Genomic DNA, 22,338 nt, shown 5'->3' with positions numbered 1-22,338 from the left:
GCATTCATATTACAGAAAAAGGGTGTGCACATAGACGCTTTGGCCTGTTATTGCCTATTACAAAATGTAATAGCGAATTTCGCATGTATATTGTTGCCATAACTTTTTGCAACCTCAGTAAACGACGCTTACAGTTTTTCTTCAACTGTTTATTATTAGCAGCCAATTGCGCAATAAAATTAACTATTCCTTTCTTGTCTTTTCTTCATATCGTTAGTAATAATTAAAGAAACCAAAAACACCGAAATATTCCACCAAGATAATTTCTATGAAAAAAACCTCTCAAAGCAGTATTGACAGCTGATTGTCAATTTGGCAGGTAATCTGCCATATGTGAACGGGTAGCTTAATTTGTGAATTTAAAGCTGATTCATGCATATATGAAGTATTATTATATACATATGTTTAATAACTATCACGATTTCCAGATGTAACAACTTGGATCTTCTGGCAACTTCTGTCTTGCCATCTGAAGTCAAGGTTTTGGTTTTAGTATCTCATTCGCTCGGTTTTGTTGACAGTAGGGTCGATACAAATAGAACCAATCTCTCAAGGTGAACTTCTTTGAATTTCCTCTGTTCAGTTGTGCATTGCTAAATACGACACACCACATCATTCAACATTTTAATCCCCATCAAGCAAACAAGTCTCTTTAAATACAGTATTCTTCCTCGGCCTAAATGCAACTCAATTGGTACTAAAACCGAGTCACCCAGTTCTGCACAAAAATTCAACAACGGTTTTGGCACCTTAGTTTGGTAAAGCGTACACTTGTGGCCCCTTAACGAAGTAATCCATAATAACGAGCGCATATTTGTTGCCGGACCCAGTAGTAGTTGCCCAAGTAGTATTCCGGTAATCTTCTACGACTTCTCTCCTTTTGACCTTTCGCTGCTATACATTGTGCGCAATTGATTCGACAACTGATTCTTTGCAATTTATCCAATAAAACCGATGCTTAATCTTCTCCAGCAATTTAGTGATACCCAGATACCTCCACTTAGTCCATTGTGGAATTTCTCTAACACGGATGCAATTCTGGAATTAGGAACTATGAGCAGATTACAGAAATGATTTCCGTTGGCATACTGCAATTGCGTATAATATGCTCAGTCTCTCCGCAGTTGTAACTCATTATATCCGAACTTTGAGTCGTGTTGTTTGAGAAGAGAACTCGTATTATTACTTTCCTCTTGGTTTCCTATATATATAATTAATGCATACATTCTTTATTAGATGTTTGTAGGAGGAGCTCCTACCAATTTGCGATATGCATCCTGCTATTCTTCCACAAATGGATGGACCTAGTTTTTGACGCCTTCAAACGGCAGATGATGTTCTATTAGAAGCTTTTTTATGGCAGAAATAAACTCCGATATTTGCCATTGCTGGCCGAGATGCGATCACTATTTGAAAAACCGCTTTTAGTAAGACGTTGAACTTTATTTACCTACCAAGCAGCAAAGATACAGGACGATTTGTACAAGTGTAGTATTCACCCCACGCCAAGTGTTGCTTTAATCGTCATTTGAAAAGCTGGGACCCTAGACCTTGCAGAACATCGGATGGTAGCTGAAGCTGTACACTCCTACATATTGTTGAGCTATGATTTTGGTTCTTAAAAAACAGTTTAAATCCAGAAATTTAAGCAGGGAAGAATGAGGAATTTAACATAGTGCTCTTGGCAGTATAGCCATTTTGGCGAAGTCCTTATCTAAGCTTAAAAACTAGTTTTTGCGTTCGTTCTCTTCGCCTGGTGTAGTTCCATAATTTAGTGCCAGCTCATGTTTCTTGGCCTCAGGTCTTAATTTCTATGATTCTCCTTGATAGTATGCTTTTCCAAAACAAGGAAGGGCTCGGGCTCTATTAATAACGTGGACGTATTCTTTCTAGCCAAGTCATACGCTGCCTTGTTCCTAGTCATAACCCTCCGTCCTGAATACGATTGTGCATTCCTAGCAAGTATAATTTCTCGATACTCTCAAGGGCCAATGAGGACTTAACCTAAAATGATGACAACGCCTGACTGACGTACTTCAGTTTACTTTATCGTCCAGTTCAATCAAATCCCTAGTCATGTTCAACAGGGTACGCTTGGCTCGAGCATCATCTCCATCGCAACCGTCGTTGCAACTTAATCAGTCCTGCTCACTCTGTCGAAAATGCGGTCCTTCATGCCCACGCGACCGCTTCATATGTGTGTGGCCTAATTATCATGATGTATGTTCATATCAGGACTCTTGGGCTACCTCAAAATTTTCCGGCTAAACGTTTGCAATGACAGCCTTTGCTCATGTTGATTTCCCCCATTCCTGTGCCCCATAACCGTCTTCGATTCGCCTCTTCGCTTCTCGTTTGATGAAAAAATTTTATATGAAAGAAACAACAGAGTAAGATTCGTCACTAGCGAGTATGGTTATACTCCACGTTTTGTTTTAAGGTCCAAGTGAGAATTATGATCGACAATATTTCCATTTGGTTACAAAAGCCCTTTCATTCGAGTAATCGTACAGAAATGAAAGGAGCACGTCAGCTGACCAGGGTTGTCGGTCAATTCGTCTCATTTTTCAATTTCAATATTGGTTACAGGCTATTGCTATAGTTTTTTATATTTTTTTAACCAAAATTTGGTGAATTTGGTAAATATTTATTGAAATAATATGCATTTGTACTTTTTTAACGACATTGGATTTAGAACTATTTTCTTTTTTTACATTTATTTCGGCCTTTTCGCCTGCGGCCAGAGTTTTTAGACGTTTTACAGTTCTTTTGTTTTTGTGGTGTTACAGCCTGAGTAGATCCTTTGTTTAATCGATTCACGCTTTGTCCACTAATTTTTTTCGAAGGTAGCAAGTGCTGACTTACTAATTCACCTAGAACGCCTTGATGAGCTAGCATCGAGAGAAATGTACAAATGAATTCATCATAATTATGCGTCCGTCGACAATCATCAACCTGTAAAAGAATTAATAAAAGATTTAATTTGGTAAACACTTTTACATATGGAGATAATAAAATGTGTATGTATGTATAAGTTTCAGCACTTTTAATTAACAATCTAAATTCTTTGTTTTCAAATTTAAATATGTTTGCTTTTATCAAACATATAGATATGTATAAAAAGAAACAAATGTGGCAGTTCAATTTAGGTGGAAAGTATGTTCATAAATTATATAAATTGTGCATATACTGCATTATCGTCACTCGCCACTGATTTGGGATTTCTATATTTAGGTAACAATTTAACGAACTCACACAAGCCTAAATATCTTCTAAATAATACATTCTTTTTTATTACACAGGGCTACGGGAAAAGTCGTCCTAAATACATAACGCCATTATCATTTAGATAGATATTTAGAGTTACTGATTACTTTGGTTTTATGGCATGCCATGACGAAAACTTCACCGTTATCGGAATTGTTTAAAAATATATATTTTTTTAGTGCGTGTGTATTCACAGGGTATGCCAATTAATAAATATCATCAATAAAATTTTTACCCAGCTGTGACAGGCAAAAATGGCTGCTTGATAAAATTCTAATAAATGGGATTTTAGACGTCACAACCCCTCGGTTTCCCCACTTCCACCTAGAAAACACTGGGCAAATAACTGAACATTCCCCAAATCCTCAGTCGACGAATCACATCTTACATAGCACTTCAGATTAAGGAATTAAAGAAAACAAAAGATTATGTAGTAAATCGCATGGCTCTTACTTATAATTGCAAAAGCTTAGACTAAAGGGTTCACTAAATGGGTCAAGCCAGTGTTTCTCAACCAGTTCTAACTTACCTTAAACATATATCTCTTGTCGTTTTCATCATTTAACTGTTGCTCGCTTATAGCAATTTCTGCATCGAGGTTTTTGAGTAAAGATTGTAAATCCCGAATGGTAAAGGCATTTGTCTCCAAAACAGGAGAAGGCGGCGAGCTGATTTGATAAGCTCTATTATCAGAAGATTCAATATCAAGCTTCAAAGTTTTGACACAATCAGAGCCACTAGCTTTTAAAAGTTTCTGTAGCGTTCCTGACACAATAGATTGATTTGTTCGCAGCATTTTTAGTTTATGTGTTATTGCTATACGTCTATCCGGAACAACAGCCATTAAATTAAAACGTATATCTTGTTCACCTGTGGCAATGCCTAAACGCTCTGCCATTACTCGCCGAAATTTATCAGTCCAGTCCTCATTCTCCTTCCACGGACCGTGGTCAATGGGATATGGTTTTAAACCATCCAATTCAAATAAATGACCATTGATAGGAACATAACTCACGAAGTGAAACGCTTCTCCAGTAAAACGTCCAGTTGATACCCCTGAGGCAGCACTTCGGTCTAGTCGTCGTCTTGCTTGGGGCATAGCATGCGAATTATGAGCGCAGGCTAGTTCGGGCGTATTACCAATAGCCCAACCTTTATTTTCAGGGCACATACCTTTTGTATGAGCCTTTAAGCGACTTAATGTAGATCCAAGATGTAAATCTGCGTCATTACTATTGAGCAGTACAGATAACAACGCATGGGTGGCACAACTGTTCGGAACTACTTGCTGAGCAAAAAATATACTAGACACCTCTTCTTCGTCTTTAACAAATATTTCCGCTGCAGCTTCTACTATTTTTCTTCTTGCTCGTCTTTCTTCCATCCATCGAAAAAGAAAAATAAAACCATAAACCGGGCCATCAATTGGTTTTTGCAGATCATACACCTCTTCCACTTGAACATTTTTCACACCAAAATCTTCTAGAAGCAAAGTAAATAATCCTGGATCGGACTCAAGCTCCAGCCAACCATCAGTTAGCCTATTTATATCTACCGGCATGTCTAAAAATTTTTTATTTCCTATGTTATTTTAATGATTATTCATTCTGATAATTCAAAATTACGTTTTGTGATTAAAACTTTTGCATTTAAAATATTGTTATACTGTACTCGTTTACTACAGTTTGCTTTCCCATACGTTATTATATTTATTTAGCGTTTGTAATATTTGGAAAAATTAATAATCACTCAACACTTTCATTCCACTTTAAATTATATATCGATAAACTAATATTCTTGTTTCCTTTCAACAACGAGTAATTTTCCTATGTAAAGGGTGCCTTACACGGTGAAATTAAAGCATTACACTTCAAGCCTGTGATCAAGTAATTTGGTCAGCATGTAGTTGATGGCTGTTTGACAAAATATCTAATAGGTGTTTTTCCAAGTAATAGTGTTGTTATTCTCTCCAGCGCCAGGGGTGTAAAAAGTTCGTGTTTTTTTCTAAACATATTCATGTGAACGTATGTTGTTTGAAAAATTATGTTATTTGAGTGGGTGTGAGTGTTTCAGCTGATTTTAATTTACCTGTGTACACATGTTAGTCAAAATAGTTGCGCTTAAACCTTAATTGTTATACAAAATGGAGGTAAATACTTCAATTTTATTATGTTTAATAAATAAATACTTTATTATACGAGTATTCAATATATGATCAGAGGAAAGTTTAAAATTGTTCGACCTGTTTCCTATATGAAATATGTATCATTTTCATGCTGTTGACAAATAACGAGATACAATTTTTTTTAGAAGAAACACTTATGATGTTTTCTTTTCTTGCAATAATGTCGCATTGCATCGCAGAGTCGTCAAATTTGTGTGTTTTTCTCCAAGCATGTTTATAGGGTTGTTTTTTTTCTTGTACTCTGGCTAGAGGAATGTGTGGTACTTTGTTTATCGTTCTGATACGTAGACCTCAGAGTGTTCTGCTAACCTTAGCCTTACGGTTTTCATAACATCCTGACTCGAAACTAAGTTTTCTTTGAATATTTTTTCTAAATAATTGTAGTTGACGTTTATTTCGTTTACAATCGTTTTCTATTGAAAAGTTAAATTTTGAGATTTTTATGTTTTTCCCATCACACTTTGCTGTCGTAAAATTCATTCGAAATCGCTTTCACATTCTTGCGTTTATTTCGCATTTGTGTTACCTATTGTTAACAATAATTAAAAATTTTCGAGTTTCGTTTGTGAAAGGATAAACAGTGCATTATAGCCAAATCGATAACAGTACGTAGCATTAGCCTTAATGCGATTTAGCATCTTTACAGGTTACGGCAACTCTGGGTATTATATTGAAGTTATATGTATATATGTAACTGTCATTTACTAAAAATCAATTTTTTCATCATTCGGTCGTCTTCATATATTTTACCGAAAGTTTGTTATTACGTTTTAAATATTTAGTGGCGTAAAATTGGCTCCAAAAGTAAGTAACGTCTACTAAATATTAGTGTGTTGAACATATTTCAAGGAATTAAGACGGTTTGAAGAAGTGGAATTGGTATTAAAGTTTTTGTTTGCCAAATTTTTATTTGCATAAAATTTGTTTGTTATCCACCTTGAGTGATTATAAAAGCTTGTTGGTAATATACTCTTCGTGTAAAATATTAAACATGTGTGCGTAGCAATTTTTCTAGATTGATTTATATATTTTTCATAAAGCGGGTTTTCAGAAATTGTGTATGGGATAAAAATGTGCATAATAACAAAAACAGAAAATGTGATGACGCATCGTCCCTATTCAGGCTATCGATTTTTCGAATGAAATTGTGCAAACAATGTGTACACCTATGCAGCCATCAAAATACAAGAAAGCTGAATTTGAAGTTAGCATTACATGTTAAATCAACTGTTCAGTTCAACAAAGGCTAAGTTCATGGTTTCATACTAAATGACATACTATTACTCCTGTCCTGTGCAGGTGCCTCGCCTAGATTATATATACATATATATATTTGTTTCTGTAGAATATATTTCCTCACAAGTATCTATCATTAGTCCTACTCGCACTACTATATGCCATCAAAATATTATCTTGAGTTCTGATCTATGTAGTCGCGCGACAAAAAATACATCTAAGTCCAACTCGCACTACGCCATCCACACTATTTTTTCATGAAACTCGTTTCTGCGTAGGTGGTTGTTGTTGGTTTTGCTGTTGTTATTGTAGAAGTAGGTGGTCTTGGGTAGTGCTGCAACAAATACCATCAAATATTAAATAAGTTTGTGAATTAAAAACTTTCAAACCAGTGCACTCGGACACAGTAAACGGAAAAAATTTGGTGAAGTGAGAAAATCCAGCCTCATCCAGTTCGTTGATTAAAGTTTTTGATTAGTTAGTCGTAGTTGCATAAAACATTCTCCATACATTTTTGCTGAAGTTATAGTCCGTGACCGGATATACATAATTCTACGTCGCTCCGGTAACATAGAACTAACTGTCGTGGAAATGATTATTTTTTGCTCGCAACAATAAGCTGAAGCCCCACAACCTGGGCACTTATAGTTTTTAACCAAGGGCCATCACTCTTCGCCAAAACGTAGACACGCGTTTTTATTCTTAAACTTTTCATCATTTGTTCTGCTCTAATTTTAAGTTATAAAATCGATGAACTGACGATGTTTTTATTTAAATTTTAATTGAAAATAAACTAAATATAAAAATTAAATCCATTGTGTGCATTATTTGTGACGAAGGATGACGTTAGGGTACAAAAAAAAGAACGGTTTCCAAGCTAAAGAAATTTGTTGCGAAATTTGAAAATTCACCATTTTTATTCCTACAAAACGAACAATTTTAGAATATGTCAAATGCGGTAAATACACATATTAAAACTTTACTTAATTTAAATCATGTTTAAAGCGTTTAACTATTGACTTTTTTATGTTAAAAATGCAATTTACAAACATACTTAATTCAATATATGTATAAGAAATAGTTTTTAATTTACGAAATTGTGGTTCTGTCAGGCAGAAGTATACTACTGCTTCACCTTAATCCTGTTATGAAGTTACTTTAGGTACTCATCCAACTTACTGATGATTTCCATACTCATATTAAATAATTAATTTAATACCAACAAACCTTCTATGATACCTCTTCGAGAATTCATAACCACCTTCTACGACGTTCTTAAGTCGTAAGTCCCGTTTCCACGACCGTCGGTTCTACGTTACCGAAACGACTCGGATTTATATCCGGCCAAGGACTGTCACTCTAGCAGCATTCCCCGTATGTAAGTATGGGGAATGTTTATGCTGCTACAACAAGAACAACGTTCTTAAGTCCAACCACCACCAATCGCAGACGAAGAGCTCCAACTTCCCCGAGAGTCCCGCGTAACCTTGGCACAATTACGTTCTGGATAGTGTAGCAGGTTAAACTCCTACTTATCCAGAATCGACCCCGACATACTAAACATATGTGCGGCATGTAAAGGCACCCCGCACGACACTAACCACCTTTTCACATGCTCCTTCAAACTCACTCACCTAACACCCCTCTCCCTCTGGACCCAACCTGTCGAAACAGCTAGTTTCCTGTGCCTACCGTTAGATGAGCTAGACGAAGACGTCCGGTGATTCCACTACACTGACAGGGCAAAGCTACTGCTACAACGTTCTTAAGACAGTCCTTGGCCGGATATAAATCCGGGTCGTTCCGGTAACATAGAACCGACTGTCGGAAACGCCACAACAGGGTCTTTATATCCAAGCATTGTCACTTCAGCAGTTTTCCTCAAAAACTAGTGGGGGACGTTTATGCTATTACGACTACAACCACCTTTACGAACTTTCGCCCCTACAGCTGTCTCGTGACATCCGCCTTACAATGACATAATAACGTTTAACTCATACGCATGCAAAGTCGACCACGGCACACTCAACATACATGAAGGTACCGCGCATGATTTCACAGTTCGAATATAGGCAACTATATATGTATGTACTTATATAGTTGATGATACGCCATTTAGCCGAATCTCTAAGGTTTTTTTGAGATTTTGAATATACATATAGTATATATATATATGCCATGAAAAATCTCCTCATAAAATTATCTGCTTTTCGGAGTCGGCTTGAAACTGTAGGTCCCTCCATTTGTGGAACAACATCAAGACGCACAACAGAGATAGGAGGAGGAACTCGGCTAAACATCCAAAATGGTGTACGCGCCAATTATATATATATATATATAAATACACTCGGAGGTTTGCCATTGCCTGCCAAGGAGGCGACCGCTATTAGAAAAAACTTTCTTAATTTTGGTGTTTCACCGAGATTCGAATCTACGTTTTCTCTGTGAATTCCGAATGGTAGTCACGCACCAACTCATTCGGCTACGGCGGCCGAGATTTTGAATATACATATTAAATTATTTAATATCGAATTCGAACTGAAAAGTAGACAATTATGGCGGAAAAAGTCACAATTAAATATCTCAAAATCTTGCAAAGTTGGGTACTATTTTTAATAGTTTTTTCGAATAAATAGTTTTTTCGAATAAAAAAAAAAAACAATTTTGTTTTCCAATGCAAACTGCTTACTGCCCGAAGGCGCCAGTTTCTGAAAAAAATTTAATTTATTTGTGGTTTACAAAATTTATGAAGTATCGATTGGGAAGATGTAATTTTATTCGTAGTGTCCCTTCAATATATAAGCGCAAAGTTTTCATCTGTCTAAAACAATGGTTAAAGAATATAAAAAGTTATAATTTAATCCAGCGTCAGTAATTTTAGTCATCATCATCATTGTTGGCTGGACAACCCTGGTCAGGTCTTCGCCTGCTGTAGCATATGCCTCCGATTGTCTCGGTTTCGTGTCTGTGTCCTCCATGCTCGAAATCGTAATAAGCCTGCGTCTTCTTCTATACCGTTAATCCATTTAAGCGTTCGTAAGGACTCGTAATATTTTCCTATCATACATTTAGGGTATATCTGTGAAGTTTTGTTGTATAAGTTCCTACCAAGGCGAATTTATTAAAGGTGGTGTTGGTAAATCAGCTGAATTCGCTGTGTTCATGTAGCGGTCAGCACAGAATAAAACAAGGCGAATTAATTTTTTGTTTTCTACTTCGCCAATACATTGCTGTGACATTCAAACTTACAAAACATTGTTGATGGTCTAGTGCCACCACCTTCAATAAATGAGCCTTGGTTCCTACGTTGACTATATTTTTATTATTTTTCACCACAATATAATAACTTACCCGGGTCATGGCCTACCTTACAGTAGTTGTATTCATTTTCTACCATCCTGATGTCATGTTAAATAAGTTAGTAAGATTGGACTCAGTATATTTGAATTAAGTCTATCAACTATGTACTCAATTTATTATTAAATAATAATTGTATTTGTTTTAGGGGAACTCAACTTAAAGCCATCAACACTTATTGTATAACAAAAATAATATCGACGTCTGCTCTGACGAACATGAAAATGGTGTTGTCTCAGAGGCAGCGCGAGGAGCTGTAAGATATTATTGTACTTTATTTTTATTTTGTTGGAATTATATGAACAATTTAATTTTAGGAACCAAGCGATTGCCGATTATTTAGGTAGCAATGGCTATACTGAATCCTTAGATGCATTCCGCAAAGAAGCTGATGTCTCCACAGAGAGCGAAAAAAAGTTCAGTGGACTTTTAGAAAAGAAATGGACTTCTGTTATTCGATTGCAAAAAAAAGTTATGGAGCTTGAAGCTAAATTATCAGAAGCTGAAAAGGAAGCAATTGAAGGCGCTCCTACAAAAGCAAAACGAAGCCCTGGAGAATGGATTCCACGGCCACCAGAAAAATTTTCATTGACCGGGCATCGCGCAAGCATTACACGGGTATGTAAAATACAGTAAATATTAGAAGAATATAAAAGCGAGTATATATTGTACAAACGAAACTTTTTGACCGCAGATTCTGTCCGAACAATATGTTTTAAACTTTCTATAGGTTCGATTAGCAGTAAAAACTAAAGTATTGTGTGTGTTAAAAATTAGAATTTTATCTGTTTCTTACGCCATTTAGAAGAAGTATTTAAAGGTAAACAGTTTTTGAGTTTAATGTTTTGTCATGACTTTTATTCTTCAGCACAGCCTTTTATTCTGGCAAACGGCATGAAACTTTTTTCCACAACTTGTTTTCCCACAAATAATTCATATTTTCTTTTAAAATTGTTCGTTTCTATACCTTTTAACGAGCTCAACCATTTTCGTACGAATTCCCGGGCTTGTACTGGTATGAGCGTATTTTTCCCTTAATGAAATGTATGGGTCCCGGGTCACTTGAAGCATAGCACCAAATCTCCATTAAAGGTTGATTTTTCAGTATTTTGAAGAAAATAGTATAGTAGCAATGCAGTATTTTCACCATTCGCCCTTTTTTCTCCGTAAGCAATTTGTGGCTTCCATTACAGTGATCGTTGATATAAATGACGTTTGAAAAGTATGAAAAGCTTCACTCTTTTTGATGCAAGGGTTCCACAAATTTAGTAACAATACCTATTATTAGTTTCTCCTCACATGTGTTATGTAAATATATTATTGAATATACATTATCAGATTATTATTACTTATTTCCAGCATTAAAATTAATTATCCCCTGTATATAATACATATATAGGGCCCGCCATCTATCGTTACATATTTGAATTAGGTATCATTTGAAGAATGGTAACACTTAGCTGTCATCTGATTTGACAGAAAATTAGTTTTATTCTTCCGCTGAACGAAAATGGTTGTGTATACGCTCAAAGAACGCTGGGAAATATTGCGACATTACTTTGAAAATCATGGTAATGTTGCAGAATGTGTACGAAAATTACGTACGGCAATGGGAAGAAAAAAAGCACCGAATGAAGCGTATGTGCGTTACTTTGCGAAAAAAGTAAGAGAAACGCCGTTGGATTATTATCTTTGGGTTGCCGTCAAAGACCAGTGTTATGCCAACAAACCAGCAACTGATGCACTGAATACCAACATACGCGATGTCATAGCTGAAATACAGCCGCATACAATCGAAAATGTGTTGAAAAATTGGACCGATCGTATGGGATGGTGCATGGCTAGCCGAGGCAGCCATATGAATGAAGTTGTGTTCCATCATTAACCGGAAGGATTGTACTTCAAAATAAAAAAATATCGAGTAGTTTCTTTTTTATAGCATTTTTAATTCCGTAAAGTTATATGGCGGACCATGTATATATGTTTAACTATACTTGCCACATTATCTATCTGTATATATATATATATGTAAAACACAAATTATGCAGTTGAGTTCTAAGCCGCTTGAGCGTAGCACCTCCCATACGAATTGAAATTTTCATACTGCATACAGATCTCTGGAAGTGTATGTGGTAGAGTACTGGACAACCAAATCAATTCAGTACTCATGAAGGAAAATTAAGGGTAATTTAGAGAAGGTGAAAGGTGGTTTTAAAATAATAAAAAAAAAAACAAAACTGTTTAAATCGAATTTCTGATGTAGTCCATGGGTTTTAAGCCATCCTCCGAAATCTCTATTGTTTGAGCAATCCAGAACTTTTCATTCCAACGGTCGAGGAAAACAAACATACTCTGTTAGTTATGTTGGTGGCTGACAAGAAAAGATGGCTCCTATTTGCACACAGGCGTCTCTTGATAGAATGTCTGCCAGGTTCAACTCCATGGGAATATAACACCTATTTATTCCTTTCGTTTGGGTTTCGATTATACTAATGCGATTAGCTACAAAACGTTGAAGGTGGTTCGTTAGTGACGCAGCCAAGATGACATTATCATTGAGTCCCACAAAAAAAATTACATTTATCTATAAGTCTGCTTAAGGCATTAGCAAGTATCGATCGGAACTAAAATGCGTAATTATCTTATATTCATTGCGTATTTTCAGTAATTCTCAACTTTTACTTCCTCAAATACAGCAAGAATATTTTGCCTTCGGCCACCACAGGTCGGATTAAACCGAGCGGGTAGTAAAGTTTAGCAATGGTAGAAAGAGTTGTGCGTTTAGTTACCTTCGTCGGGGTTGCAAAAGGTGAAAAAGGAAATATGAAAACTTCCAAACTTGGGTCCCACTTCAGTCCAAGTGTCTTGTTCTTGTGCTATTGTCAAATGTTAAAAACTCATGCTTGTCATTGGCCGCTACGTTAGACAAAACGTAATCGTCACGCACATTTCTCCCAAACGAAAGTTTCCCCAGAGACAGAAGTTTATTTCTGTCTGATTCAGTATCACTTTGGCTTTGTCCACAGGGTAAGTGTTGGAGATCATGCCATCTACTTAAAACCCATAAAATAAGATGGTTTTGTTCTTTAAGTGCCGGAATCTAGCTTAATCTGTATGTAATGTATTGAGGAAAGTCATCTGGATTGTGATTAATCTCGGGAAATTCCTACATACTTTCCATCTCGGCCTGGAATTAACAGGATGCGCTATTACGAAGCTAGTCGAAGTAACCACATAAATGAAATTGTGTACCATAAACAGCAATAATTTTTGCTCTTTCGAATAAAACAAAAGTAATATATATTGATTTTTGTTCATTTTTATTAAATTTTAAAAATAATCCATTATATGATGGATCTAGTTATTGCTTTCGATGGCAGTTTAAAAAACGTTTCAGAATCCCCAAATTAATTTGGTTCTTTATGAAGCAAACAATGGCCGGACTTACACCCCTTAAGATATCATCTTTTATGCAATTCAAACAAAGTTGTAATCGTTTCGCTCCTTTGTAGCGCATTAATGAAAGATTAAGAAACTGGTCGCGTTTTGAAATTCTACGTTCGCTAGAACTACACAAAATGCACCCACCTACAGCAGACGTTACTAATACTTTGCGGTTGTTGTTGTAGGACCCATCAAACTCCACGTTGGTTTTTCATTTGCAGATTTTTTCTCTCCCACTTCGAAAAAGAGCTGTATTAGTAAGCAAGCAGTTGTTTGCTGAGCTTACAAAGTTCTGCAACCTTTTCACCCTTCAATCTCTTGAGTGGAACAATGCCTCTTGTATGAGCCTCGAAATTTAACCTTTTATTATAGAATTTAGCTTTCAATTAATGTCCATTCTGAATAGTTACCACTGAACTTTGCAGGATAGGTAACATTTGATTTGGTGGAACAACGATGAAAAAAGATTGATGGGTTGCTGAACCTCGTCATGCATAAGCTGACATTTTGGCTTGAATGCCTCTAGCTACGATTGAAAGAAAACAAACCTCTGCTCCTACCGATTCACTTGCGCGATACGTACCGCTACTGCAAGCTCGTCGAGGCAGGTATCCAAAATCAAGGAGTTGTTGTTGTTTTTGAATTAAGGACTCAAGCTTCTTTTTGGCTTCAGCTGAGTCAAGTTTCTTGACCATTTTTTTATGTCGATTAATATAAAAAGATAGTCAAATGCAAAGTTTGTTAACGTCCTCGCTCACGTTAAAAAATGTTAGCAAATTCTACTACAAAATGCGTATACATAATGCAAATTTTTATAATACAATTAAACCAAACTTAATTTATGCCTACGCGATATTGTAAATTAACGTTTTAACGTCTTTCGCCTATTATCTTTACATATATTGGCTTTTATTTCAACTTTTTAAAATAATTAAATACAATTTTAGTATTCAATTCCGTGCTTTTGTTTATTTAATGCAGGTAATATTTCACCCCATTTTTGGTTTGATGGTATCTTCGTCAGAAGACGCTACCATTAAAATTTGGGACTTTGAAACTGGGGAATACGAACGCAGTTTGAAAGGTCACACAGATTCAGTTCAAGATGTCGCTTTTGATGCTCAAGGAAAACTTTTAGGTGCGTATTCATGATAGATATTTATTTCCATAACTTAGTATGCAATATTTTTTTTAGTATCCTGTAGTGCTGATTTATCCATAAAGTTATGGGACTTTCAACAAACTTACGAATGCATTAAGACAATGCATGGCCATGATCATAATGTATCGTCTGTAGCGTTTGTTCCCGCTGGAGATTATGTCATTTCAGCATCGCGGGATAAAACTATAAAAATGTGGGAAGTGGCCACCGGGTAAGGGATGCGTGTAATATTAACTTTTTTTATGTGAAAAATATAACCACAAGTACTACTCTGTTCCTACTTTAGCTACTGTGTGAAAACATACACCGGACACAGAGAATGGGTGCGTATGGTGCGTGTACACGCGGATGGTAGCATCTTTGCTTCTTGTTCAAATGATCACTCCATTCGCGTATGGCTAACCAACACAAAGGATTGCAAGGTGAGTTAACATGTTAAGCTGGTATCCGACTTCTTGGAAGGTATTTTATGGTAGTGAGACATTTCTCAAAACTGGTAATAGCAGATATGCTATGTAAAATGAGTCAGGAGGTACAACAATAAGTCATGTGTCTTTGTGACTATTACCGTTTCGTCCCATGTTTGTGTCAAATTTTGTTGCAATAATTAATGACGGTGGAATGGTGTCCTGCCCTTATGTGTCTTCACAAATTTGACGTCGTTTGCCGGTTTGACCGCGAAAGTTTTAATATTGAAAAGTTTTGATTTTAAAATTTTACAATAGCTATTATAAAATATTTTAGAGATTTCAAATGAGGTTTTTTTTAATTTTTTTTTATATTGAAACTTAAATGTTTTTAAATTTTTTTTCTGCCTCACAACTCTTAACTACTTATCGTTAAGAAGTAAAGCTAGAACTCTATTTCAAGCATTTATTTATTACTAGTATAATAATACATTATAATTTACAATAAACTGTAAGTCCTACAGAGACTATTAAAAGTCTGTTCGCATTCCAGGCAATTTTTTCAGCTATACAATTTTTCAGCCCTTGATTTATTTAAAGTCTAATTTCATAATATTCCTAATGAATTTTACAATTAATTTGAATCAGATACATTCAGTCTGTCAAATTACTTCCACTTATGGAAGAATAATTTTAGTGTTTCATTAATTCTCGTAGTTTAAGCACAGAATTCTCGATAGCCTGTAAGTGATTTATTGTTACATAAGACTTAAGTAAACCAGTAAATAAATAAAGCCTTAACGCCGGGAACGCTTGGTATGGACTACATTGATCTATCAGATCGTGCCTCATCTTAAACATCCATATTAACAGACGGGAACCGGTGAAGCCACCACTTTGCTATTGCAAAGTAACATACAACTGACCCCAACACACATTAATTAAAGCTTAATATCAAATTTTTTTTCTTCAATTGCATCAAAACTTTGGAAAAAATTGATTATAGACAAAAGTTAGTTACTTGTCGTATCCAGAATTGGAATGCATTCGTATTTTATTAGCAGATAACTACTATTACTTTTAATTTAATTTTTCAGGTTGAACTTCGAGACCATGATCACACAGTAGAGTGTATAGCTTGGGCACCAGACTCATCGATGGCTGCTATTAATGAGGGGACTGGCATTGACAACAAAAAAGGGCATCATCAAGGACCATTTTTGGCATCTGGATCTCGAGATAAAACTATTCGGGTACGTAAAGTTCAAAATCATATTTTAGTACGCAATCACTTTTTATATTTAAGTTATTTACATAAAATTATGAAGGCAATTTAAACTGGGCTCGTTATTTTCATAATTCGGTAACTTTAGTTATGTAATTTGTTATTGTTTTTGGAAATTAATGAAATGTATGTAGACCCGTATACTAGCGATAATGAGTGTATGTTTAACATTTTTTACTTACAGTATACAATTTTAAATATTATTTAACCAATAAAATCTTAAGATGATAATGAGAAAATGTAGGAGTATATTGAGAAAGTGCAAATTTAAATTAAGAAATGTTTATAGTGAGAAAATATATGTTTATAGTGAGAAAATATAAAATTATATTGAGAATATCACTATATTGTTTATAGTTGATATTGAGAAATGTAAATTCAAATTGAGAAAGTGTAAATTCAAAATAAGATAGAAGAAACTTAAAATGATAATTATCTACTGGTCGTTCAATAAGTTTTGCGGTTCAATAAGAAAAACACAATTTTATTGTTTGAAATACATTATATAATATTATGCAGTATAGTCTCCTTGAACATCAATACACTGTTTCCAACGAGATTCCAATTTATGAACTCCATCCCTTAAAAGAGAATCTGGAAGTGCTACAAAATACGCTTCCACAGCTGTTATGACATCGTCATTTGATGAAAAACGCTTTCCACGCATGAATTTTTTCAATTCATTGATTTTAGTCATTGTCAAAACGCTCTTTCTTTTTTTCTTTTGCACGAATTTTTTCCTTCAGCTGGTCATAAATATGTTCAGAATTTATTGTTTTACCGATTTGCAAGTAATCCACAAACAAAATTCCTTTCGCATCCCAAAAAACTGATGCTAACACCTTCTTGATCGATTTCTGGACACGAACTCGTTTCGGAGCCGAAGAACCAGGTTTACACCACTTCTCTTGTTTTGATTTAGGATCATGTGGATAGACCCAAGTCTCATTCGTAGTGACGAATCGATGCACAAAATTCACTTTATCCTTTTGAAAACTCTTTAAATGTTGCTGAAAAAGTCGCTTTCGAATGTGTTTTTGTTGTTAGCGAATGCGACAGCCATTGTGCCCACAGCTTTCTGAAACCCAATACTTCAGTCAAAATATTGCTTACACTGTCCAATGAGATGCCTAGGGCTTCTACTAAATCTGTTTCAGTCACACGACGATTTTCCAATACGACATTTTGTATTTTTTCTACGATTGCTGGTGTTGTTGTTGTTTGTGGATGTTTTTTGGACAACGTGGGTCGTCTTCAAGGCTTGTACGACCACGTTTAAGTTCAGCAACCCATGCTTCTACTGTACGAATTGATGGCGAAAAGTCCTTATACAATTTCATCATTCGTTCATAAAATTCCTTTGCTTTTAAACCTTCAATAAAAATAAAAATTCAATTACTGCACGATACTTGATTTTTTCCATTGTAGAAAATACTGTGACACGTCGATACTAACGATACTAAATGGCTTGTAAACAAAAAATGAATTAACAGATTGAAATGAAACTTCACAGACTAAGTTCATATGAAGAGTGTACCAACATAACAAAATTTAGGCCAGTAGCAACGTCCTCTTTCATCGAACCACAAAACTTATTGAACAAACTAGTATTTGCAAAACTTTATTGATTCAATCGATTTAATAGCGATAGGTTAAATGATTTTTTAATTTGTTATATCTAAGTCTAAACAAAGTATACACTCACTTAATTTTAAACTAGAAAAGTTTTGCATTATTTAAATGAACTGAAGAAGAACACTGAACTAAACTTATTTTATTAATTTAAATCACTTTGTTTGTCTTTGACGTAACCCTATCTCTTTCAACCATGGAATATTTATTTGACATTAAATTCTGAAAAATTATAGCGTTCATGTATACATGAAGTGTTGATGTTCTCATTTTATGGAAATAGAATTAATTGATATATCCTCCTTTCATCATCAGCCTTTTTATGACGAGAAATATAATTCACTCTCACAATCTCGCCGATTTGGATAACTCGATTTGAATTAGATAGATTACAAATTCAGTTAGAAAAAGTAACGGTAATCTATGATGCATCTGTTCACACAGAAGCATTATAAAAAGAAACTGCATGAAATAAGCTGTGAGCTTCATTTTATCAGACATATTTTTTTTTGCGCGTACTTCCTAATACTATTAATTGTTGACTAGTGCAACGAATACTCTAATACTTTTACTATAATGCAGACTATACTTACTAATTTACCTTAAATTTCGAATTTATATAATCAAATAAAAATTATGTTTTTACAGATTTGGGACGTTAGTGTTGGTGTGTGTCTATTTGCACTCAATGGTCATGATAATTGGGTCAGAGGTTTGTCATTTCATCCAGGCGGTAAATATCTTATATCAGCAAGCGATGATAAAACCATTCGAGTTTGGGATTTACGCAATAAACGATGTATGAAAACGTTGTACGCACATCAGCATTTTTGTACTTCTATTGGTAAGATTTTGTGAAAAATATTTATTATTCATATGTAATACCGATAGGACGAAAGGTCTTAGTGCAACGGTTTATTTGTAGGCCTAAAGATTCTTGTAATCCGGAAATATATCTGACTTTAACAAAAACAAAACTCACATGGAAAGCTTTACCAACGTCTATGAAATAAAAAATATATTCCCTGATCGATTGAATCGAGTAAATCTAAATCACACATCGATAACAGCTACAACGTATGCAGAACTTTTTGGAGATTTTTTGTTTTGTTTATGATGCAATATGAGGGATTAATGCGTTGAAAAAGTCGATCCTTAAGGCCATTTTGTAGACATTTGAGTGAACAGAAAGGGGGTAGTTGCACCTGAAGATATAGTGGGGGATTGCGGCCGCCGTAGCCGAATGGGTTGGTGCGTGACTACGATTTGGAATTCACAGAGCGAACGTTGGTTCGAATCTCGGTGAAACCAAATTTAAGAAAAACATTTTTCTAATAGCGGTCGCCCCTCGGCAGGCAATGGCAAACCTCCGATTGTATTTCTGCCATGAAACAGCTCCTCATAAAAATATTTGCCGTTCGAAGTCGGCTTTAAACTATAGGTCCCTCCATTTGTGGAACATCAAGACGCTCACCACAAATAGCTGGAGGAACTCGGCCAAACACCCAAAAAGGGATAGTACCACGCCGATAGGCCCTGATATCGTCCCTGTGCACATGTGGCCTGTTTACAACGTACTACATTCTTTGGCACACCTTCCACAGTCTTCTTGCCTTAACCCTGTAGAGTATGTGTGAGAGGTGTTAAAGTGAAGGTTCAGAAGTCTGTCGATTTCAAGCTAGTCGGATTTGCAAAGGGCATTGGAGGCAGAATGGAAAAATATTGGCCACAAAAACGTTAGTTCAATGCGAATCGCTTGAATTCCGTCCTCAAGCAAAATTAAAGGCCAATAAAATATTAAATTAAATTATTTTTTACATTTTAGTACTTTTATTACGGTCACGATAGTTAAATGGATAAAATAGATAAAATGCATACTAATATTTTCCTTTGAACCAATAGTCAATGAATGAGAAAGAAATAATATAGAATAGGAAAATACAAAAAAAATTAATATTGCATATATTTTAGCCAATATTTTTATATTCGACTATAATTTTCATAATGGGAGGTGCGCAAATACTTGTGTTCGGGTCTGTATATCAATCCCAGTCGAAAAGCATCGATTTTAATGTTCTCAAGGCCACATTTCCACGTACATATCTACATATATCTTAGTAATTTTTTGAAGTATTAAAATAGAACATAGCCTATAGCATCGTTGTTGTTGTTTGAGTTGTTGTAGCAGCAAAAACATTCCCCATACATTCACGGGGAGTGCTGCTGGAGTAACAGTCCTTGGCCGGATATATAGTAAATCCGGGTCATTCCGGCAATGTAGAACCGACTGCCGGGGGGAACACTTATGCTTTGTACGTATAATTGAAAAAGTTTTGAGAATTCTTTAGTAGTTTCTGGAAAATGCAAACAAACAAATATTTTTTTTTATATATAGAATATATATAATTAGCGCGTATATCTTGTTTGCCTAAACTTCTCCTCCAATTTATAGTTTGAATCTTGATCTTGTTGTGCAAACGCAGGTGCCTACACTCCTACAACGCGAACGCACTTTTTATGGCTGAAATACTCTCGGAGGTTTGCCATTAAAAAAACTTGTTTCTGTGATTTGATGTTCTATGCCCAAAAATGGATTCCGGGACCACCAAATGATGTCACGCCAAATTTTTTTACACGAAATTTAAATTTTCGTTCATACACGAATCTAAAAAAATTCTTTTTCTAAAAGAATTCCTTATTAAATAAAAAAATTTCGTGTAAGATTAACCCTCCGTTGGGCGCCCGGGTCCGGCCAGATTGGCTTTTTTGACTCTGGACGTGAGTTTAACATATTTCTATTATAGGTAACGACTTGAACTACCTGGAAGCGTCCTAAAATTTAATTTTCTATCGATTTATGGTTATAACCTTTTAAAAAGGATCCTCGAACAGGACGAAAAAAGGCCAGAACCCAGATGTCCAACCGAAGGTTTTAAAAAAGATGTCCAACAGAGGGTTAAGTAAAGATACATACATTCATTAATTCCTTCAAAAACGATGCAATAAATATATTTCAGACTTGGTTAGTCTGACGGTGAATTAAAATTTCATTGTAATCTTTAGATCGCGTTTAGCTGGATAAGAAGTATTTTACAGCGTTAATTAATCATCCTATATTGTTAATTTTGAACAATTTTTTAGGATAAAAAAATTATTTTGAGTATTGGAAATCTTGATTTGTTGATGAATAGTTACAAAATTGATCCTAATTTCAATTTGAAGTTTTATATGTTTTGTACTTACGAATTGCATTTTAACTGTTTTCTTTTTTTAATAAAAAATTAATTGTTTTTGTTTTATAAATATTTGTGTAATATGGATTTCATTATTACTTCTTTATCACGGTTTTTTGGGCAAATATTCTATAAAGAGTTCTGTCATGTTACAGTATTTTTTGAAGTTGTGCAACATATCCCCAAATTTACCATATGCACGTATGTACGAATTTCTTTTTTTTCATACTTTTCCAAGAAACGTGTCTATTATGTAGAAAAAGAGTTGGCTGTATAATATTAGTATACATACTTTTAAAATTCTATGTAAACGCAAAACATTTACTATTTATTTGATTCTTTTTGTTTACAGATTTTCACAAAATTCACCCATATGTTATTTCGGGCAGCGTGGATCAGACTGTAAAAGTTTGGGAGTGCCGTTAATTTTACTAACGAATTACAAAACTTCATACAGCCGAGCAACATCTTTTAAATTTCAGGAGCAAAAATTATATGAACTAGAGAATACATGTAATTCAATACAATTATAATATATTTATTTAATAATGATAATAGTATAACGAAAATGGTAATCTTATTAAAATATTATTTATTTTAAAGCAAATACTAGAGCAACTGATGAAAAATCTAAAGAGCAAGTACATTAATGTAATATTTTAATTAAAGCATATAACAAGCTTACAGTTGATAAATATACATATAATAAATATATACATAATTTTCTTGGATTTATCAAGTTCCGCTTGGATGTCGTATTTGATCAATCAACTGCATGTAACCAACAAAGTCTTAGTGAGAAGTAACGGGTTACTCTTAATATTAACGAATAAGTGTGATTTGCCCATCAATTTATAAAACGTCAGCTCACAATTAAGTGCAAATGACCTGGCATCAAGGGAATTGTAAATATAAACATTTGGTTGTTGTGTTGTCACGGTAATTTGCAAGTGCCATGATGCCAGACATTTACACATAAAATTGTTATCTGCCCAAAGATTTTTGAAGTTAAAAAAAGGTTTATCGGCGAGGTCTGGAAATTCTAATGGTGATTTATTTTCTCGCAATAATGTCACACTGCGCCAGAGCTGTAAAATTTTTGTTTTCTTTTCCCAAACTGTCATAACGTG

General features: G+C 34.8%; 2 protein-coding genes across 3 annotated transcripts; one reads left to right on the top strand and one right to left on the bottom strand.

Annotated features, from left to right (window-relative positions):
• Window positions 1-2,599: 2,599 nt before the first annotated feature.
• Window positions 2,600-5,059, bottom strand: LOC129243891 (ubiquitin carboxyl-terminal hydrolase calypso). Of its 2 annotated transcripts, XM_054881313.1 has the most exons (3): window positions 4,893-5,059; window positions 3,797-4,830; window positions 2,600-2,955 (listed from the first exon to the last, which is right to left on the bottom strand). In XM_054881313.1, exons 2-3 carry the CDS (start codon window positions 4,826-4,828, stop codon window positions 2,698-2,700), a joined length of 1,290 nt encoding a protein of 429 aa, XP_054737288.1. In that variant the 5' UTR covers window positions 4,829-4,830; window positions 4,893-5,059; the 3' UTR covers window positions 2,600-2,697. The 2 variants fall into 2 exon arrangements, with proteins under 2 accessions (XP_054737288.1, XP_054737287.1); XM_054881312.1 differs by having other exon boundaries at window positions 3,797-5,059.
• Window positions 5,060-6,137: 1,078 nt separating this feature from the next.
• LOC129243890 (lissencephaly-1 homolog) lies at window positions 6,138-21,920 on the top strand. The gene is made up of 9 exons (XM_054881310.1): window positions 6,138-6,256; window positions 10,194-10,301; window positions 10,363-10,663; window positions 14,471-14,627; window positions 14,685-14,862; window positions 14,938-15,073; window positions 16,156-16,311; window positions 18,624-18,819; window positions 21,561-21,920. The coding sequence occupies exons 2-9, from the start codon at window positions 10,264-10,266 to the stop codon at window positions 21,632-21,634; spliced, it is 1,236 nt and encodes a 411-aa protein (XP_054737285.1). The 5' UTR covers window positions 6,138-6,256; window positions 10,194-10,263; the 3' UTR covers window positions 21,635-21,920.
• Window positions 21,921-22,338: the final 418 nt, after the last annotated feature.

The sequence above is a fragment of the Anastrepha obliqua genome, chromosome 4 (genome assembly GCF_027943255.1).
Source record: "Anastrepha obliqua isolate idAnaObli1 chromosome 4, idAnaObli1_1.0, whole genome shotgun sequence".
Classification (NCBI taxonomy): Eukaryota; Metazoa; Arthropoda; class Insecta; order Diptera; family Tephritidae; genus Anastrepha; species Anastrepha obliqua.
This window is presented reverse-complemented; position numbering and strand designations above follow the sequence as displayed.